The sequence below is a fragment of the Nelusetta ayraudi genome, unplaced genomic scaffold (genome assembly GCF_046127955.1).
Source record: "Nelusetta ayraudi isolate G7.1 ecotype Tasmania unplaced genomic scaffold, CSIRO-AGI_Nayr_v1 ptg000002l, whole genome shotgun sequence".
Classification (NCBI taxonomy): domain Eukaryota; kingdom Metazoa; phylum Chordata; class Actinopteri; order Tetraodontiformes; family Monacanthidae; genus Nelusetta; species Nelusetta ayraudi.
Genome location: NW_027466052.1, coordinates 2071741 through 2094231, shown reverse-complemented (window position 1 = coordinate 2094231; position 22491 = coordinate 2071741). Strand labels below are relative to the sequence as shown.

The 22491-nt window shown below is 45.6% G+C and overlaps 1 protein-coding gene across 1 annotated transcript; it reads right to left on the bottom strand.

The window, feature by feature from the left end:
• Window positions 1-204: 204 nt before the first annotated feature.
• Window positions 205-21677, bottom strand: map1aa (microtubule-associated protein 1Aa). Its single transcript, XM_076040400.1, has 7 exons — window positions 21467-21677; window positions 20475-20576; window positions 10216-10298; window positions 9895-10035; window positions 2862-9804; window positions 2546-2772; window positions 205-2234 (listed from the first exon to the last, which is right to left on the bottom strand). Exons 1-7 carry the CDS (start codon window positions 21654-21656, stop codon window positions 2079-2081), a joined length of 7842 nt encoding a protein of 2613 aa, XP_075896515.1. The 5' UTR covers window positions 21657-21677; the 3' UTR covers window positions 205-2078.
• Between the last annotated feature and the right edge of the window lie 814 nt (window positions 21678-22491).

Here is a 22491-nt window from a genome sequence, read left to right as displayed (position 1 = left end):
AGTTATTCATTCATTCATATCTTTTTTAGAAAAAAACCCAGGACTTTTCTGTGCGTGCACGTCTCCAGGTGGTGTGAAACCACCGAGCGTAGAAACATCTTGGAGCTGCTGAGACGCGCCATTCAGCCCGTCACGTGTCAGACGATCGAGTAATCGACGTTTGACCCCGGTTGTTGAAATAACTCCAAATCAGTACTGAATAATTTGAAATGAAAACACACCTACACACGATTGAAAAAAACAAAACAAAAAACTATGCAAAACATCCACTGAGTCACCACTGATGTATAAAAAAAAATGAAAACATTTGATAAGACACTTCAGCCAAACTCAGTAGAAAATGAAATTGCACTCTATCCTCTTCTCTGTAGCGCCATCAATCCACTCCCATCATAACGTGGGTTGGAGTTGCTGCGCTCTGCAATTTAACCATCAGCCCTGCAGTCTCATGCCACCAAATTATTTCTGCTCGTGGAGCTCAGAGAGACAAAAACAGACAGCAAAGCCTCTTCCCAGAAAGAACGACTTTCCAACTCTGATTTTCATTTCAAAGTTCTTGTCCAGAGTGGACGTGGACTGAGAGAAAATCATTTCCCCTGGCACACTGCTGGCAAAAGGTGTGCGAGTCAGCAGGTCACCATTTCAAATAGAGACGTCGCTGGTTGAGTTAGTTTTGTTTTTGTCTCTTCTGTTCCATGATACAGGTATAGCTCAGCCATAAAAACTCTCAAAAGGTTAACTGACATTAGCTGTTAAGAGTATTAATACTTTTGTTTTGGAAGGATAACTTTGACTTTATGTGCACATGATAAAACTGAATATTTAGAGGTGATTGTGGTGAAACAGAAGTCCGAGACAGATTAAGTCTCGCTTCAATCAGAAGTAACCATATAACAACTGCAGTTTTAACGTTGTGATTCTTCCTATTGTATGTTGTAAGTCGCCCGGTTATTGAGTCGAAAGCAACATTTGCATGTGCTTCATCGAGTGTCAGCGGCAGTAAGCCCGAAAAGTCGGCGCTCAATTAAAGTGCTGCGTTAACGCTCCACACGTGCATCCAGGTTGTTTCTGAGCAGTAACGGACTCACTGCGCATTCAAAGTTCACCTCATAATCTCATCTCACTTCACTTCACTTCCCTCCTGGCATGACAGAAAGGCACTCGTGGGTCTCGTCTTCAACCCACTTCTACCCACGTCTCTCATTCAACGACACAATGTCCCTCAGCAAACCACATCTTCCTGTCCTTGGACCAGAAATACATTCTTCGACACAGTTTTTTTTTTTTCTTCCATCTTAAAAAATAAATAAATCATATAGCCGCAGCTGCCGATATGAGCGCTGCTCTGCACAATACGTCAACACAACCTAAACATCAAGATTATTAGTATTTTATCTGCACTTTAAAATATGAGCTGTTGCTACCAGTCGTCCTCTGATCCTTTGCAATGATGTGATCATACACAACAAAAAAAAAGGTTCTTCCAAAACCGAAACGAAACCACGGTAGGAAACAGCCTATGGAATGGAATCTGATCAATGTTACAATAAAAATTACCTGAAAAAGAGATTTAAAAAGAGCACAAGTCCACTTGAACACTTTCTATCATGTAATACAATATTTGAAGGAGAAAAACTGATGTAAATAGAAAGAATCGAAACTGATTAGTTGTTTAGCCTGTGTCATGTCTGGGATTTGTTTGCTTGGATGTGCAAACTTGTGCTTTGATTCAGGGCCCGTATGAAACAAATGAATCAAACTGTATATTGCCCCCTGTCTCTTCCCTTTTCTGACAGTAGGACATGGTTTATTTCTCTCTAGCTGGTGGGCAAAGACTGTAAAATAGTTTGGGAAGGCGAAAAACACAGAGGATCAGAAGAAAACCTTCCCTCTCTTCCTACTGGACGGGACAGACAGAGGACACAGAAAAAGTAGCTGTAAGACAAACAGTGATAGCTACCACCAGCTTTTCACCAAAACAAACAAACAGAAAGAAACCTGTTTCTGTTTCTGTTTCTGAATGCAACTAAATTGCCTGAAAACATACAAACATCAGAGCGGACGGAAACGGACGGATCCTAGAACTCAATCTTGCAGGCGGGGAATGACTCGTCCTGCATGACAACAGTGCTGCTTGAGGCCAGGACCATGATGTTCAGCTCTTGCTGCCTCTCGTGGGTCTGCTGGTACCAGTCTCGGGTCACCTCTGTGTCATGGGTGGGAATCAGGGTCACCTGCGGGTGGGAGGTTGTGAGGTTGGACAGAGCGAATACTACATTTCTCATAGTAAGTCTTTAGATGTTTATAGGTGGTGTTGTGTCGCTTGCCAATGTTTCGAAACTCACTGAACTGACCTAATTGAAATGATTCTTACATTTTTCAGTTAAGCTAAGCTCAGTTACTTTCAGTTATGCTTCAATTCCATTTTGAATCTCTTCACCTTCCATGGTTAATAGTGTGGTGAAAGCAAATGGGTGACGTTTCAGTTTTTGGCGTGAACTATGACTGGCGTGATTTTTAAATTTGCCTCAATGTTCAAACGTACCTGGAGGTTTGATCCCCATTGAGCTTTGCCATCCAACAGTGCGTCCAGGACCCCTCGGCTGGGTTCACCACTTGCAGCGTCGTTTCCACTCACCACATAGTGCGCCGAGCGGACACGTTTGAAAAACTCCTGGTCCACATTCTTGGCACTGCAGTGATTGGGAATGTATGCCAGGTCCACATATATGGGAAGGCCTGGAGCACCTGCAGAGCCGGACTTCTGGGAGCCTGAGTGGGGGAGTAGGGGGGGGGGGGGGACAACACGCTTCAGAAGAAGATCAGTCTAGTCTTAACATATCTGTTTTAGAGGTTCTTACCTGAGCTTGCCTTGACACCATTGCTCAGGGCCTTGCTGGGGTTGTAGCTTGACTTTGATACATCATCTTCTTTAGAGCCCTGTCCATCTGACAGACGGGACATACGGGAGCTCTTGTCTGCCTCCTTCTTCTTCAGCGTGGCGCTGCGAGGAGACACTGTCTGTTTAACGGGCAGTGGAGACTTCTTGCGTCGACCAGGAGATGCCGATTTGGTTTTCCCTGAAGCTTTCTTTAAGCTCTTGGTTTTTGGTTCTTTCTTCACAGAGCTGTGATCCAAAGACTCTGGATCTACCATGCAAACATCTGGGTGCGGTGGATGGGGGTAGGGGTCCATCCGAGGAGCTGGAGGAGGATCGTGGCCCCTAGTCAACTGATGGCTGGCAACACCCACGGTCGATAATTTATCAACAGGCATGTAATCAGCATCCTCGTCCGAGTCCATGTTGGCCTCTCCTGTGGCTGAGGGGTATTCCTCATTGCCTGGGTGCATTTCAGAGTCTGACTGAGAAGCTAAGGATTCGCTAACAGAGGTGGGAGGCGTGTCCTCTGTAGCCAAACCCAGCCCAGCCATCATTCCTCCGGCTTGTTGCAGAGAGCCACTGTCCCTGCTGTGAGACTGAATGGTGTGCATCTGTGTTTGGGCCCTCCTCTTGACTGACAGGTCATGCTCGTCATCCTGTGACTGGTCACTCCTGTGCCCGTGCTCATACTCCTCTTTCCCATCACTGGATAACTGCCCTGTGCATGGATTGATGAAGGAAGGCGAAAGGTCGTCTTTGCGCTGCCTGAACTCTGAGGAGGAATATCCGGGAGAAGTGCGGCTGGTGTAAGAGGAGGTGGCTCCCATTGGCATCTCAGCAGCAAGCTCCTGATCACTGTCGTAATCATCATCCTGCTCCCCTCGGCTGCACTCTTCGGCGTAGAATGGTGAGCGAAACGGCTGGCTGGCTGAAGAGAGTGACAGTGGGCGCACAGGGTGCTCTGGCTCCATCTCGCACTCTTCTTCAAATTCATCATCATGGCGGTAGTGAGGGGGGGAGTCTCCAGGAACCATTCCTTTTTTGGACATGTCCCACTCATAGGAGCTCTGATACCCTGTTGCCCCCTCCCTACATTCTACATTGGTGGGTGACAAAGCTGCAGCACTGGCAGTGAGGGTGCTGCTTGAACTGACCTCAGTGGGACCATTGGCTGTATCTGATTTGCTGCTCTGAAGAGTGGAGGCCATGTAAGAACCCAGAACATCTGGTAGTGCCCCAACTGTCTTGTCGCTGGCAGTGGGAGCAGCGGTTTTCTCAGAAACTGGAAGGCTGACTGCCAGGTCGCTGGAAGGCAACCTTTGAGTCATTTCACGAATGTACGCGTCCTCGTCCTCCTCCTCACTGCTGTCAGTCTCTTCAAAGTAATGCTTACCTTCTATGTCTGGGCGAGGTGAAGATGTGATGCCAAACAGAGCAGCACTTGCTGCCTCTTTTTTCTTGGAGAAGTCTGTAGGAGAGAATGGTCTGGCGGTGGCCCCAAATGCAGCAGCTGCATCCAGGCCGGATCCTTTAGAGCTTTCTGGTTTAAAGAAGCAGTCCAACTGTGGGCCTTTGTCCATTGCTCCTCCTGAAATAAGCGTTGCCTCCTTTTGTGCTTCAGCAAAGGCACTGGCTGAAATTGAGGGCTCAGGTTTGACCTCCTCAAATTGGCTAAGAGGTGAGAAGTGGGATAGACTAGAGGGGGACTCAACTGTTTTGGTGGAAATGTACTTTTCAGATACTTCAAGGTAGTCGTCCTTGGTGGCAGCAGAGCTGGTTTGGCAAGGATTCATGTTCAGAGACTGTTCTTCTTTAAATGAAGAGTACTCAAAGGTCGGCTCAGCAGAAGTTTCCAGCTCTTCCCCGAACTGACGACTGGTGGAGAGAGAGCCTGAGGTGGAGGAGGAGTAGCTGTAGGCAGAAGAAGAAGAGTACCCAGGTGTAGTTGTGTATTGGAAGCTTGTGTCCAATGGCGCCTTACCCAGAAGATCTGGCGTCTTCTGCTTTGCCAAATCAGGATGATCTTGACTCTCCTGGTTAAAACTAGCTTCTTTTGTCTCTGAAGTCAAATTCATGTCGTCTTTGTCACCATCTCTGTCACCTTTGTTATCAGTGTAACTGGATAAAAATGACTCTTTTTCCTGACTTCTGAATGAGTGCTCAAACCCTGAGTAACCACAGAAAGCTGCTGCTCCTGAATCCATCGGCTTAACACTGACAGGGGAGAAGTCAGTCTTTCCCTTGTCTTCAGTCTTTACAGGTGAGACGAGGCTGGTTTCCATCTCATTGGGTTTTCCTTGACTGTTAAAGCCATATCCAGCCATGGACACCATAAATTCAGGCTTATTGGCACTCATTTCAGTGACAGGACTTTTGACTTCCTTCTCAGATTTTTCTTTGGCACCTTTCTCCATATCAGAGTCAACCACTGCCTTTTCCTCTTTTTCCTCCTCCTCTTCTTCTTCTTCTTCTTCTTCTTCTTCTTCCTCCTCGTCCTCTTCTTCGTCCTCCTCGTCATCGTAGTCATCAACAACTTCATCATCATCATAGTCCTCCTCATCTCTCGCAGTGAGTTTGGTCATATCGACCTCCAGGCATGTTCCTTTCTCACCAAAGCCTGTGGTGGCTGGTTTACCTACTTCTAGCATTGTCATTGGCTGTTGTGTCTGGAGCTTCATGCCATCTGTCGGCGTCTTTTTTTCTGGCAATGACGAAACTGCAAAGGCCTTAGGTCTGTCTGCCTCAGATGGAAAGTCTTGAGTCATGCTCGACTCAAATGTCTCCTTCTCCTCAAACTCTTTTCCGGGGGGTAATTTCACAGAAGAGCATTTAGAGTCAAGCCCAGAAGAAGTGCCATACTCTTTTTCTGTTGTTTTGCCTGATATCATGGATGGAGCATCTTGTCTTGGTCGTTCTGTGTCACCCTTTGCTATGTCTTTCTCCATTTTGTCTAGGGACTCTTGGCGATATGAATCAGAGTCCATTGAGCTGGTCTTGCTGTCATAAATGTCACCGTAAGAGAATGTCTTGCCATGCACATAAGGCGTATCTTGTCTGATATACGTGGCTCTCCCTTCTCTCTCTGGATAATTGTAGAGGTTAAAATGAACGCTTTTTTCTGGCTCTGTGATGTCCTTTGCTGGACTTTCACTTTGAGGGCTGACTTTGTTTGGATCCATGGGTGAAAACTTAGAATCTACCTCAGATGGGAACTCGTCATCTTTCTCATCTTCGTCCTCGTCCTCGTCCTCCTCGTCCTCCTCATCAGAGTACATAACTTGAGGTTTTGACTTCTCCTCTGCACCAAATGATATCTGAGTTTTGTGCAAACTCTGGACCTCTGCTTCTATCTTTGTTGACTGGGATTCAAAGGTGAAGTCGTCATCCAAAAAGCACCCCTCTTTTGCCTCCATCAGTTTGGCCTTTACAGTGGGCTGTAGATCCTTTTTGACGTAGGCATCGTCATCCTCGCTATCTTCTGCAGATTCGTCTGACTGTTCAAGTACTGTCTTTTCACCTTTTGTCATGATGAAGGATGTGTTTTCTGAGATGGTGACTGATTTGTCTGTTTTCAGAGCGTTGGCTTTTTCAAAAAGCTCATCTTTTTCCTCTGTCTTAAAGGGTTTTTCTTCAGTTGGAGAATAGCCACTGCTAGTAGGCACTGACTGAGTGGGAGAGGCGAGTTTCATGGTGCTGTCATCAGGACTGAGGCATCTTTCTTCACTCTCCTGCCTGGAGTGGGAGTCCAAGGGCCCAAGTGAGAAAGATGGAAGAGGGGAAATAGACTTTATATCAGCATCAGCTTTGTGTTTATCCATGTCTAAGATGGACTGATTTTCTTTCACAGCCTGAGAGGATGACCAGTCAAGTGGTCGAGTAGGAGAGACATTAGGAGAGGGAGATTTCTCCTTCTCCTGGAGTAGGCTGGACGCAGCTTGTTCATAGCCCTCATGGAGTTTTCCCAAAGGAATGTCAATGTTAGGTGTCTGGTCCTCATCCTCCTCTTCCTCATCGTCCTCATCTTCTTGTGCCGATTTGATCCCTGCATCGCCCTCCATCTCAGGTACAGTGGGCTGGTACTCATCGGATGAAGGGGACTTGAAGCACTTGTCATCCTCCAGAGAGGACGTGGGTGAGATGGTTCCTGCTGAGTGAAGGTAGTCCTTTCCCTGAATGGTCTCAGGGCGTAACGGAGCATTGTTGGTGGGGTCAAGCAGAAGCGAGGTCCGACCGGCTTCTTCCAACTGTGGCGCTGACACAGAGGCTATGGATTGGTCCTCAGCAACAGATGTGGCAAAGGATGACATTTTATCATATTCAGTGATGGATGTGGCAGAGGAGATGTGCTCCTCCTCTGCAAGAGGAGCAGCGATAATGGTAGGGTAAGGTGCAAGCTCATGCTCCTGCCCTGCCGTGAAGGTTTTGGGTTTGACGTCATCAACATCGACCGTGGTGGAGCATTTCAACTCTTTTATCCCATGTATAGAGTCAAAGGTACCTGGGGCATCAGGAACAGAGACGTCATAGGAGCCCACATCATAACGTAGCTGCGGGATCTTGTCTTCTGTGTCTTCGTGGATTTCCTCATCAGAGAGGGTCTGTTCTGTCTCTGAGTAGCCAGGAATGGTCTCGTCCTGGATGAAGGAGAATGGCTCAGAGGTGGTTACGGCCTGCAGGCCAGATGGGGCTGCAGTTGATGACAGTTTCTGATCAGTTGGCTTGATGTCCCACTCTTTCCCAGTTTTATCTGTCTTTATCTCCTCTGTTTTATATTTCAGCACCTCCTCATCCTCTGTTCCTTCAAGTTCAGCTTTTTCAATCACATCATCCTCCTCCTCTGAGCTCTCACTCTTCTTTGATCTGTCTTGCAGGTCGTCCTTTGCGGACAATTTTTCATGTTTCTCCATTTTCTCCTCCTCATACTTCTTGTCAGTTGCTTTCTTCTTATCAACAGCCACCACATGCTCTGATGAGCCTTGGTTATTATAGTCTTCTTTGACTGGAGATTTTGGTGAAACAGGTTTTATCTCAATGTCCACTGATGGGCCTTTCTCATCTGGGAACTTTGAGGACAACATTTTTGTTTCCATATCCAGCAAGGGTCCAGCCATCACATCTTTCTGAATCAGTGCTGTCTGCACACTGACCAACTCTTCCTGCTTCAAAGCCTCAAAGTCCTCAGTCAGGTCCTCTGGAGAAGACATGATGGACCTGTCAGCCAAAGCTGCGGCTGCCACCTCTTCTGGAATGTTCTTTGGAACAGGCTTGTTCTTATTTGCTTTCTCTTTCCCTTCTTTGTTCTTGTCTGTCTTGGGCTTGGATTGAGCTTTGACTTTGTGCAGAGTTTTTCTCACTTCAGGTGTCAGCGGCTTCAGGTCTGGTTTCGTGATTTTTCTCAGCTCCGGTTTGCTCTGTTCCTTCTTTTTGTCCTCTTTAGCTTTGCTGTCTTTCTTCTCTTCTTTTCTTATGTTTTCATCTTTCTTGGAATCACGTTTATCTTTCCTAATTTCCTTTTTCTCTTTGTCCATCTTTTCCTCCATCTTTGCAGGTTTATCCAGCTTGCTAGGTTTTTCTTTGGATATTTTCTTTTTTTCTGACTTTTTCTCAGCCCCTGGAGCCACCATGCTGTTTTTTTGCTGCTTGGTGGCCTTTAAATTCTCACCTTTAACTTTCTTCTCGTCCTTTTTTTCCACTTTGTTCTCTTTGGCAATGTCACTTTTAGATTCCTCTTCCTGTCCGCCAGTTTCCTTCTTAGCGGTTTTTGAGTGTGGTTTTGGTGAGGATTTAAGACTCTCTTTGCTGTCAGTTCTTGATCTCATTTTGGTTTGTTTGATGATGGGCGGCGGTGCACCAGACAGGATGTCTTTTTGTGTAGCCACTGGGTAGCGCAGGAAGTCCAAATGTTTAAGTTTCTCAAGACCCTCAAATATTTTATTCTGTGGGGCATTTCCAGGTAAGAGCACCCTGACTATTTTCTCTGTTGGACGGTGAGGAATCCAAACTATGAGAGCGGTTACAGATGTTAAATAAGGGACAGATATTTCACCCTCTTTTCCATTAGGCATCATGATGCCTGTCTTGGCTTTGCTGTTTCCAGCCCATTTCTGCATAAGGAACTGCATCTCTTTGCTCTCCTTCACAGGATTTAAGACATACATATCTAACTTTCCCACACCAAGTTTATGGAACAGTGTGATAGGCTCAATAGTATTGCTGACCACCCGGTGAAGAGGTTCTGGGGTGATGCCAAGCTTGTTGAGGTACTGCAATGTCAGAGATGCCTCCTCAATGCTGCGCTTGACTTTCAGCGTGGACTCGGGCATCCTAAGTTTTTCGGGAACGTTGAAAAACACAATGCCAAGCTCTGGAGAGATCAGGTTTTTCATCCACTCACCGCTGCCACTGGAACCAGATCCTTGATTACATTCTTCCTCCTGCTCTGCAATCTTCCTCTGAAACAAACCATTAATGCCAGGGAGGTTGTCTGCACCAATATGGGTGATGAGAACAGCATCAATCCTGTCAAGGTGTCTCACTAGCTTCCAAAAGCAGGACTTGCGATCAGATCCTCCATCAACCAGGATGTTGAATCCGTTGACGGCGAAGAGAGCAGAGTCACCCCTGCCTCCGGGGAATATGTAGCAGCACGGTTTAGACAGTTTCAGAAAGCCTCCAGAGGTTGGTGGCTCCAGGAGATCAAAGGATGATGGCATGTCGACTGTCTCCGACACGTACTCTGTGAACTCTGTTACTCCGTCCATGTCAGGGAGGTGGGGTTCAGGGTTTAAGCGGTATTCTAGAAGGTTTTTGAGCAAATGCTGCTCCTGGCTTTGGCCCAGGGAGCTCCAGCCTCCGTCACCTTGACAGGAGATGGTAAGTCTAGACAGCTGCACTGAGGAGACTCTGGTTAGAAGTTCGGTCACCTATAAACACAGTGTGAGAAAAAGCTGAAAGGTGAGCTAGTCCATTCCATGCAACTTGAGTTTTTTGGAGACAAGTCACACTCTGCTAACCTCGGGGTTGGAGATGATGTTGGCAAAGTGCTCTGAGGATATGGCTCCACTCTCCAGTAGAATATCACCTCCCTGCTCGGAGCTCTGCCCACTCAGCACCAGCAACTTGTTTCCAGAAGAATCAGTGATGAGAGAGCGTATCTAGGACCCATGGGGAGAAAAAAATTGTTCAGGTGATTGGCAGAAAACATTTTGTAATTTGACTTTGCAAACTTGGACATTCCAAAGAAAACAGGACATGGTTGAAGACACCCTGTTGGGTCAGTGTGAAGCCTGGAGGTGGTGGTGGTGTTTGAAGATAGTCAGGCTGATTCTGTTTACCGCTGAGACTGCTGTTTCCTCTGAGGGGTTCACCAATACCACCGTCTCCAGGACATCACTGCAGTACTGAAGAATCCGCTGGCCTGCAGCAAAGAGAATGACACAGTCATGAGACTAAGGTCCATCCATCCATTTTCAATACCCGCTTACTCCTGCACACAGGGTCGCGGGGATCTGCTGGAGCCTCTTCCAGCTGTCATGGGGCGAAGACAGTTTGGGGTCGCCAAACTTTATTTGTAATGGGCCACATGACGGAACTGCATCGCTAAAGTCCTGGCATTTTTTTTGTTGACCAGGGGAGCGGGGAGGCGGAAGCACGCTATCACTGTCGCGCTACGCTAACGTGTCGGCAAAGTTACGTGCCGCCAAAGTTTCGTTTGGGGGGGGGGGACATACACTCCTTCACACACACACACTCACACACAAACCAACAAACCAAGGGACAATTTAGAATTCCCAATTGGCCACACATGCATGTTTTTGGCATACTTTAAAAATGCACTTAATCTTTCGTGTTGCTTCACCGTGCCTGAACGACACTCGAGCAGCAGCCAACAACAGCAACAGTCTGTTGTTTGTCTACCATGAAGTTTATGTCCAAACCATGAACTAAACATTCTAATTGAACCACTTGAGATGGGGAGACGGCACGCTACTTACTGGAAGCTTTGATGTAAAATACACACAAGCCACTAAAATGTCAATCAAGATGGTAAACCATGAATTGTAAGTGTATAAACATGTCCCTGATGATTTCATGGGCTGGCAATTCGCATCTTTATATGGGTAATATCTCTTTGAGTGGATTCATTAAATACAATCAGTTACATTGCAATATTTTCTATCCAGCAGACAACAGAACTGTGGAAGAGTAAAGGCATCACTGACTGCAGGTGAATACTGTCCGGTGCACCACTCAGAAAATCCCCAGTACGTAGACATCAGATTCTGACGATCTTTAATGGTTGCTTATGGAAAATTTAACTCTCTCCCCTCTATATGGGCTCAAAGTGAATCTCTGAGAGGTCTTCAGTGAATCAGCAGCAGAGAAGAGGCCTCAGTGCCTTCAGTTATTTGCCTTCAGATATGTTTTGATCAAACTGACCACACTGCAGCATCCACACTGACACAGCCACTGTTTACAACCCCAGCAGAAGCTTCTTGTTTCTCTCATGGCAAAACGCTGGTGTAACTCCACCTCTTCCTCCTCAGACCATGCTGACTGGTCCAGTAATGCTCTGAGAAGATAAAAAAATGAAAATGTGAAAATTAAAAATAAAACATTAGGTGTGAATCTATGGTTTCAGCACGCCCTTCCAGGCCTGATCATGAAGGACGGGCATTCTGAGTCTAAATCCAGCCAACCACTGAACTTGCAGAGCCTTTGTTTTTCTAAATCACACTCCAATGTCGCTTCAGAAGCGAAGCACCTGTCAAGACTCAACAACTTGTTACCGACACGTCGCAGCGTCCTGCCAACAGCAGAGCTGCAACCTTCTCTTCTGCTCACACGTCATCTCATTTCTTCACCCTCCTCCTCTTCCTCCTCCCTCATCCCCGGAGCAGCTTAATCCCTGAAATACGCTCCATTTCATCCACTCACTGACAACAGTAACAGAATCTAATCCTTCAGCCACCAGCCTCACTGGCTGTTGCTATGTGGACGCTGCCGCCGCCGCCTCCACCGCCGCTACTGCTGGCTGAGTTACACTGACCCAGTCCAGGCTGAGGGAGACGCATTGCAGCATTTGTGCATGAGGTTGGAGGGGGAGAGGGGCATAAGAGGAGGTGGTGGTGGGTGGGGGGGTTCACACAGCATCTTATAGTGCTGGATGTGGAGGCGAGAGCCCGAGCGGCAGCAGCGGCTTCATCACAGTGTCTATATTTAGATGCTGCTGCTGCTGCTATTGCTGCTGCTGCCTTGGTTATTTATCTCTGTTTCCCAGCAGTAGGAGGAGAACGACAACGACCATCGGAGGAGGAAACCATGAGAGAACAGCAGCAATGAATGCTGACTGACCACTTTACTCAGCTCAGTGAGTTCAGTGAGCCGATGCCTCAGCCTGATGGACACTGCCGCTGCCGCCACGGTTGCAGCCGTTTTGACTTTATCTTCCTCTGAAGCGTGTCTGGACACAATGTTCTCGTAGAGAGCCACACAAGGCTGAAATCCTCATTATTGCCTGTCACCTCAGTCTGTGTGTGTTAATGACAATGGACAGCGAATGAATGCTAATGAGGATCACGCTAAAGTCTCGTTGACCTAGATTTAGCGTCGCATTTCCGAAGTTTCCTTCACGCTAACAATCCAAACCCTCAGAGACAGCTGATTGGCTGCAGCTCTGATAACAGTAAACCCGAATCGTTCAGACTGTGGAGAGGCAATGTTGCTTGAATGCTGCAATAGTGCACAGAAAATGACAAGTGAAGGTTACTTATTCATTTGTTTAACCTTTGATGCAATAAAAATCTGCTTCTTTTTTTTAAAAAATAAAAGCACATGGGCAAGTAGACCTGGCGACAGTGGCACCACAGGGTGGAGGGATGCGCTAAAAAAAATGTATAACACAAGGTGATTTGCGTGCTTTCAAATGACCTGGTGGCTGGTCAGCAGACTCACTTTTTCAAACTATTTGGAAAAGAGCTCACAGAAACTATTTTGAAAGTGCATGCCCCTTCAAAATAAAACCATGAAAGTGTTTGTTTACAAGCCAGCAGGGTCTTCCAGTTTCTGTCCATGGATGTATAATTGTGACTGGATTTGGACTTTTTCCAGTGGTCATTTGAGATACTGCAGTCGAAAATCCCACATCTACCAAAAAGCCTTTTTCCCATAGATCAGAAAACAAAAATAAAAAAGCCTATGAAATGGTTGACAGTGTGTTCATAAAAAATATTTCTATTATTTATTATTTGTTTCTATTATTTTATTTTTTAGAAGTCGTGGCACTTTAAATCTTTCTTAAAAAATAACACCCAGAAAGTCCCCCGTGCTTTATGGGCCACATGGTGTGGAAGTAACCTTGAGGTCAATTCAAAATAGCAGACTTTTTCGCTGTATGCCTTTGTTGAGCGACTCATTTGAAATGAACAGGCCACCATCTTTGCCTGAACAACTCATAGTTCATTGACTGAAAACTGCTGCAATGAAACAACTCAGTTTAGCCGTGAACTCAGTGTTTGTTAAACCTGCATTGTGAATTAGACTTTCACAGGTGTCTCATCCAGACGTACACATCCAGTCCATGTTGTGTTGCGCCAGAGTTTGTGTTAAAAAGCTCTCATATCTGCGTGGGATTTTTATTTTGTTTTATTTTATTTCAAGCTTAAGATTGCTATTATAACTGTTGCAAACATTAGCTTGTTTTTCTGCATACCCTTTCTGTCATTGCTTTCCTGACTGAGCGGTTTGCATGCTGTTCCTCTGAGCTTTGCTTCCCTCCGCAACCCAGAATCCAAGTGAGATGTCTGAGTGGGTGTTTTGAAAGCAGCAGGCGCCTACACACTCCGGCCTCTGGTGCATGATAGGAAGCCGTGTTTTAAATGCGACTGTTTTTTTTGGTCCCAACTGACGTTTCCATTCTGCCCACTGTTGTGGTGCCCCCCGGTGGCGGAGGAACTGGACCTTTCCCACACAGACACGCTGCTCTTTGTGGCTCCACGCATCTGAGATTTTCCTGCTGGCCTTCACATTTTGTCAGCGAGATGTGGCCTGTGGTCGTTCTGCAGCGGAACACCAACCACTCTGTAAAATACCACCAATGGACTCTGTAAGACGTCCCAGATGACTTGCACACTCCACTATCACATCTCAGCTCAGCGTCATGAGGCTGAGCTAAAGCAGCAAACTAATCGTGAGTTGTTTATTCTGTGCCTAGCTATTCTGATCGTGCTAGTTCACTGAGCAGCACAACCCACGGCCCATGGTGACTATAGTGAAAACAATGAAGAGCAACAAGAGGCTGAACAGCAAGACATTGGCCCACAGAGCATCTGAGTCTCTGCAGCATCAGATCACATTTCTGAATTGTCTGAAATCAGATCTGGAGCTCGGAGGAGTCAACTAGCATTGTTCCGACCTCAACTGTGCCCTTAACTCATTCAGTGCCTACAGTGAAATGGTGGTCAAACTTGCCACTACTCAGCAATTTAATGTGTGTGTTTGTCTTCAGTTAGATAGATATTATTGCTAAATACAAGGTGGGTAACGTGTCTCAGCAGCCTAAAGCAGGACAGTGTAGTTTATCTACCATAAGACTAATGCACCAAATGCATTTCTGTGTTTATGTGTTTCAATAAAATGTCAAAATTTTAGCTGAACTTTTCAAAATTTGTCTAGGAAAATTGGGGAAATTTACACAATTACAGCAACATGTGGGGCAATAAAGAAGAAAAAATGATATGTAATAATAACTATTTATGGAGTAAGGAAGGAAGGAGAAGAATGTATTCACATCTATATGGAGAGTTCTTTTTTTTAACAAATTATTTACATTACATTGAAAATATAAATACGTTTTTTTATTGCAAATTCAAAACACAAGTGCTGAAAATCTGCTACTCGAAGTGAGCGAGCGAGTTAAACTCCTTCTGTCGGCAGATAGAGGGCGCTGATGCAGCTCCCAGGTTAATGGCCACAAACATGTGGAAGGTCCAACAAAGCATAGGTTGCAGGACAAGGCTATAAACAGAGGGCTAAACATGCTGCTTTCTGAATGTCAAGACAGTTTAAAGAGAGGCAAAGACTTGCTGCAGACAGCTGACTTGGAGTTTAGCCCCTCTCACGGTTTCTCAATATTTTAACTATGAGGCAATTAAATGTTTTCACTTTTAGTCAGATTGAATCCAGTTGATGCAGGAAATTTGTTCAAAAAAGTTCCACTAACCACTTTAATTCTAAATCTGTTTGAATATTCAATTGGTTGGCAATTGGCAACTGGTCAATTGGTTGAATATTTAGATTCCCAAAACGATGCAATCCCAGCAGAAAAGATTAATTGATTCATTGATTCATCTATCTTCTAAACCCCCTCCTCCTGCACTCAGGTTTGCATAGATCTGCTGAAGCCAATACCAGTAGCAGGCAAGGCTACAATCTGGACAAGTCCAGGGTGTAGCAGGCCTACAGAGAAAGACACACAACCATTCATGCTCGCAATCGCTCCCATTGCCAATTTGCCGTTCCCAATTCGCCTCACAGGCATGTTTATGGACTGTGGGAGGAAGCCGGAGTAGTTATGATTCTCTTGTGCAATAATTAAACCATAAAAAAGACAAATCTGGGCATTAAAGTCAAAAGTATCAACATTGCACATTCATGTCGACTGATAAAAGGACTAAACGTCAACAACCTCGAAGAGATATCAACCAAACAGTGCTGATGTCCTTTGCCAGCCGAGTTCTGGATTAAAACAGCTGTCAGTTGCCTGTGTGCATGTTCCTCCCTATATTTAGAAATATTTTGTCTGGTCAGTTGCATAAGTCTGGGGGCTTACTCGGAGAGCGAAGTCTAATCCCTGCACCGTTTTCCACACAACAGATTGAGCGGAACAGAGGACGCTCAGCTGGTCCCTTCAGTTTCTGAAGATGATTCTCTTTTTCTCTCTCTTTTTTTCTCCTCCACCTAAAACAATCAGGTCACTCAAATCTCACGAATTGAATGGAGAGCAGCGGCAGACAGCAGCACGCTGCTACACGAGTGGAGACGGAAGGTTCACAGGCGGCGGCAAGGAGGAGGAGGAAGACGAGGACGAGCAGGAGGAGGATGAGGAGGAAGTGGAAGAGGAGGAGGATGCAGCCTGCACCACCAACCCGAAAACTGCAACCTCATCCTGCATGGTGTGTTGGGAAATAAATGAACATAATTACATTTCTTCAATCTTAAAAAGAACAAACAAACAAGAAAGCCAGAGAAAGAGGTTGCACGGGCAGAGGTCATGACACCAGCATCATTTGACATGTTCCAGCAGCAGTGAAATGATGTGGCGCTCCCTGTAGTTGGCCAAAAATGACAGAAAATGCCGCTGAATGAACTAGGCCAAAGTGTCCTTGCACTGTTAGTCAAAACACCTTCATGACACTGAACGCAAAGATGAAAAGCGGCATCGATTTCACGGGATTTTGTGATTCCTGCCACAGATTCAGCTGTGAACAACCTGCTTCCTCTCATCTGATTCCAGCAGAACCGTGTCACGGCCGGCGCCTCTGTGTGTGTGTGTGTGTGTGTGTGTGTGTGTGTGTGCGCGCGCCAAACCTGCTGTCACCGAATCGAGTCCACGACCTGCGTTACTTACATCATCCGGGTTCCTCCGGAGTCCAGCAACCTCTCGCGGTCAAATTCCTTCACTGTCTCCGTCCCTCCGACGCTCCGCCGCAGCGACGCCCCGGCGATAGGAAACGAGCGACCCGTCGTTCCGTCGTGGTTTTCCTCAACAATCGCCGTTAATTCCTGTTTTAACTGCTTCTTGACGTGAACGATCGACAGCTCACAGCGGAGGACCGATGAGACACACACGCCCCGCTGGTGATGCAGCCGAGTGTACGGCGAGTGTCGGCGGTGCTGATGGAGGAGGGCGGGGCTGCTGCTGCTGCTGCAGTAGCCTCCACGGTGCCTTCACGGACGGTCGTACACGGCTGTTGCTAGTCGTCATGCGGTGTTAAAGGGTCCAGTTAAAGGGAAAGTATGATTGGCAGGCGGTTCTTAATGTGGGCGGAGGGACGGGGGGAAGGAGGGGAGATGGGGCATCACCCGGAGCAGCCAATGGAGCAGGCGTGGGCAAAACTACGGCCCGGGAGCCATTTGCGGCTCATTAAGCTTTTTAATCCGGCCCGCCAAAATTTAAGAAATTATTTTAATAGTCAGTAAGTCAGAAAATAGCTGTATTTAATCTATTTTTCAGTGTTTTAAGAGTCATTTCAATCAAGATCTAACTACTGTAGGACTTCAAATACATAATTGTTGAAACTTTGCTTTTGTTCATTTTCAATTCACATTAAAGACCCGTGTTTTCTACATATTCCATTATATATTCTTTTATCTTATGACTTGGGTCAACAAGCACTCCATCCATCTGCTGCTGCTCCGGCCCCTCTGTCACATTTTAGAATCCATTGTGGCCCACCAGTCAAAAAGTGTGCCCACCCCTGCAATAGAGTCTAAACCTCACTAACACTTTAACCCCCGCAGTCATAACATTTATTATTGTAAAGTTTAGCAAAGCTCAAACTGAATTATCATCTCTGAATGTTCCTATTAATAAATCTACATGATGTTTACGTACAAGAAAACGTCCAAAGCTGGCCAACAGTGGCTCAGGGTTTAAATGCAGTGTGTCTAAAGCCCGACTGGCTGAATCACTCCGATGCAGTGACCCGTTACTCACTCGTCTCAGGATTCACTTTGTTTCTTTAGGGTTCACACAGACAAATGTGGTCCTTTGCTCCAGAACCCTCTGAACGATGAAGGATGATGGTGCAGAAACTCAGAGGATGTGATTTACATGGTGATTGGACGATGTCTTCGCACCTTCAGCTGAGCATCATCAGCCATTTCAACGCTCCTTAACCCTCCGCCTCTCCACCTCCCCGCCCCTCTCCTCCTTGTATCCTGCCACTCCTCTTCTATGTTCATTGCATCACCTCTCCTTGCATACACACACACACAGCTGGTCAAGGTCCGCATGGTTCTCCGGTATTTTTGGATCCTTGTGTTTTCTGAGGAGAGACTCTATAGCCTTCTTTCACCACTGTGGCGGTGGCACTATTTCTTCTCACCCTACGAGTGATTCTTTCCCTTGTGGCGGTATAGGACAGATCAATGGTGGCTTTGAATTTTTAATATCCCCCTTTTTTTTTCTTGCCGAGAACCAACGGCAAGAATCCTCACAACAGAGCGGGTCGTGAGGATTCAGAAGTTATAGGGAACGTCGATGGTGGCACTGATTGCATGTTGTCACCGTGGGTTATCGCCTCCAACCATAGGGGGAAGCGTGTTTGGTGTGTGTGTGTGCGCGTGTGTGTGTGTGTGTGTGTGTGTGTGTGTGTGTGTGTGTGTGTGTGTGTGTGTGCGTGTGTGTGTGTGTGTGTGTGTGTGTGTGTGAGCTATTTAAAATCAATGATGAGACGGGTGGGAGCAGAGCTCCACCTGCTGAAACAGCAATATTGTATACTGCCTTCTATCCTATGATGCATTTGTTTCCTTACTGATCTCTGCTGCCAACCAGACCGTGTGTGTGTGTGTGTGTGTGTGTGTGTGTTACTCCAAGTGGCTGCTGGTCTGCTCTCTGACATAGATATTGATGCACTGATGCCTCAAAAGCTGATCCAGGCAGTTCGTGCCATGCACCAACCACAATGTATCATGGGAGAATATGAAGATAGTCTCGACCCGAGAGGAGAAACGCCAGACTTTGCAGATGACAGTCATCTGTCTCTGCTTTGCGCTGCGGCAAAGACACCATCACGGATGGAACGCATGGAAAACACTGAATGATCTCCAGTTGAAGATTTGATCCCACCAGAAGGAACAGCGGCACCAGACTTACTCAGCTTTTAGCTTCAGACCCAAAAATAGAAATCTGCATTTAAGGGACTGAAAACTGTCTTTTCCACCTCTTTTTGACGTGTCTTTCTGGAGCTTTGTCCATGTTGCAGCGTTCACAAGTCAACCTGATTATTACATTGATGCCTCTGCTCAGTTTTTTAATGTGGGAAAGACGTCACTGAATGAGAACTAGCAGCCCTCTTCCCTGCTAGCTAGCGCTGGCAGTGAGCGAAGCAGGTGTGGTTGGGGGGTGAGACCTGCACAGCTCAAACCAAATGAACCTTGTTTACTGTTCAAAATTAGAACAGCAGAATTAATGTATTCAATCTGGAAATGGCCGCGATAGGGCCCCTGTTTTGAGGAATGAACGTGGTTCCTCTCTTCAGCCGCAGCCACTTCCTGTAGCTCCTCCTCTTTTTGTCTATCAGCTGACAGACGGCCATGATGACGGTGCACTCCACCAGGGGCTGCACGTTAGCATTCAGGGCACAGCCGCAGGGGGCTAGGGTGGGGGCAGCCTTGTCAAGCACACCGCTAGGGTTTCTGTGAGTGGTCGATGCCAAATCCCGGTGCGTGGCTAACGTGGGCTCACAGAGGACTGACCTTCGCTCTCACTCACCGCACCTGATCAATGTTTCCAATGTGACCTTCAGAGGCCTGTGAGCAGCGCACACATGCTCCTCCATCTCCTGGACCCTCACCAGGCTAATGTACTGGTGGAGAGCGATAAAGTGTTGAAGCGTTGAGCCGTTTAATCGTCTGCACTCTCACTTCTTTATCTACACATCCTCTCCTGCTGCCTCCCAAGACTAATTCACCCTCTAATTAATTATTATTATTTTTTTTTTTAAAATAAGGTATTGATTACAGTCTCGGCTCAGCCATCTTTATTCACACCAAGTATATATATAAAAAAAAGAAGCTGCTCAGTGTCATTGTGGAAACAGCCTGAGGAGTGCAACACTAGGAATAATTAAATTACCATCTGCTATCCGTCTGGTCCTGGTAAAACCTCAAAGATCCTTTAAGTCAAACAGAATGAAAGATAAATGATCCATCATTGAGCAAGATGTGCATCTCATTTTCACTCAGATTCAGCAGATCACTAAAAATAGACATTAAAAAATATTGGGAAAAGGAGGATCATAAAGATTTTGTAGTACCACAACCAAAACCTCATGAAGATCAATTTATTTCTAGTTCTGCCATCACAAACAGCTGGCTGTATCATTACAACTATGTAATAATGATTATAATTGAAGTCCTGTGAAAAACGGAGCCACCTGCAGGCCTATGCATCACCACAAAACTTCCCAGGCCTCCTGTCCTGACAGTGAACGTCCAAGAAACTTGTAAAGACCATCATTCACTTCCTCTGCTGCTCCACTTTTTTTTGAAAGCACATGATAAAACAAAGGGGGGAGGGGTATGAGAACTTTACATGCCTCTCCGATGAGTTTCCTACCGAGAAAATAGAGTCAATTTACCACGATTACCCTTTAGCTGACAACATTAGCTTTCTATTGTATTTTATGTGTTCATTATGTGTTTTTGTTGCCACACTGACCTCATTGAAAAGCCTCTGATTTAACTTAACTGGACCTAAATGTTCTATTATGCAGTGAAATGACTGAATAAACTCCCGCTGCATGTTAAATGGCACAGACCATTTGCCAGTTCAAAGATTACATTTTTTTTCCCCCACATGAAAACTGACCTTTGACCTGTGAGGAAAACTGTGCAGTGTGCCGGGTCTTAAACAGCTGCAGCTCCCTGTTCAGGTCCTCTTCAGTCAGATCGACGTTCCAGGATCTCAGAGCTGCAGGAAACAAAGCAGCTGTGTGAGATCCGAGTCCAGCCTCCACTGCTGATACCTGCACCGTGGCTGCAGGTCGCAGGAAATTGACACTTCCAATATTTATTTTTTTTCTCGTTGTCTCTTGAAAGTTATCCGTGTTTCTATGCCAACAGTTCGGGGACTTTTTAACAGAAGGAGAGGACAAAGAAATATTTATCTTAAGATTTGTTCATGTTTATTTATATTTTAGTATTATTCTCATATGTATCTCTAACCCAATTTTAATATTTTCGAAAATATTGCAATTACATTCCATTTGTAAAACGTTTTGTTCATGTTATTTGAGTTTAATTCAACATTTCATTGGACATAACAGGGAACCTAATGAATTTTTTTTGTACTAGTCTCTAGACTCTTTCAAATGTAGCTGTTATACTTTTTCGATAAACATATGGGAAAATATATTTAAAATGGTCAAACATCATAAAAGTAACCTTCGATCTTCGATCTGTAACTGTCTTACTTGATTTCTCATCCATTTATTATTCAGGGTTGGTTTGACTCAAACCTGTGTGTTAACATGCGACAAGTCAAAGAATCATCGGAGGCTCCCATCTTATTGAATAGTAAAATAAAAATAATAATGATTTTAATAGTGGTAATAATGAAACGCAAATGGAAGTGACAATTTCATTTTGTTACATATTCAAGTCATTTACCAAAGCACAAGAATATCAATGAAATATTATGAAAAGTACAAAGTAATTCAAAAAGAAATCTAACAACTCACTGACTACTACTAATAATCAAACAATGAGGATTAATCAACAGATAAAAGAATTCATCTCTGGTAGTCTGGTCTGTCCCTCCGGCCTGGTCTCGCTCACTGACCCCTCCCTTCCCTGACTCACCCTGTGCGATCTGTTGCTTGGCAGCATCCAGATGGAGCTCGGTGGAGATCTCTCCGATCACGATCAGCGAACGATGGTCTCTGGATGCAGCTCGCTGCCGAACACTCTCCTCCGGCTCAGCTCTCTCCGAAATCTCCATGGCAACTGTGCCGCCGCCGCCGGCGGATGCTGAGCCCTTCTCCATCTCCATGACAACTGCATCCAGAGCACCATGACGGCGCGGGTTGACCGGTGGGCGTGGCTTTTCGGGTGGCGGCGAGGGTAGTGGGGGTGGGTGATCGGATTGGATGGAGAGCAATGTGGCTATTTGACGTCGCAGCTTGTCACTGGACGATAGAATACTGTTTATGTTGCTCTTACTTCCTGTATGACGTGGCTAAATCCTGGAGTGGAGACTACATATAATAATAAATATATATATTTGTAATCCAAAAAACTTCAAAGACTCGTTTGCTTTATAGTTTTGTCAGTCGATCAGTAGCATAAAAAGTATTTGCGATGGGTTACAGTAAGAACTTTAAAGAAAGGATTTATTCCACTATTAGCCTAGAATTTTTAAGAGTCAATAAAACTCACAGTTAAACAATACACCCCCTATTGAACCATGCTTTTTTTTACACAGTGGCAGACAAAAGAGGCTGAAAATGAGACAAGGGTTTCTATTTATATTTGTGGCACTGCCAGTGCCAGGCACCGCACTTTGGTTACTGACACCTCTTTGTTCCCATCGCGGTCAAAACATACTTCAGCTGTGCTCAAAGCTACGCTGACAACAAAAGGACTTTAATAAGAATTAATTTAAAAAAAAGAAAAAGAAAAAAAAAAGCTTATTTTTGGCAACACGAATGAGATCATTCTGCCCAGCACTTGACTTGTGGAGCTCTGATGGGGAGGAAATATAGCTGCTGCTTGTGTTTTCAAATTGGTTACTATTATTATTCAAAAAGAAAGGACTGAAACAGAGGTTCTGCTCAGCCTAGTCGTCCTTCTGTGGACCCATTATTCTCCTCGATTAATACTTTGTC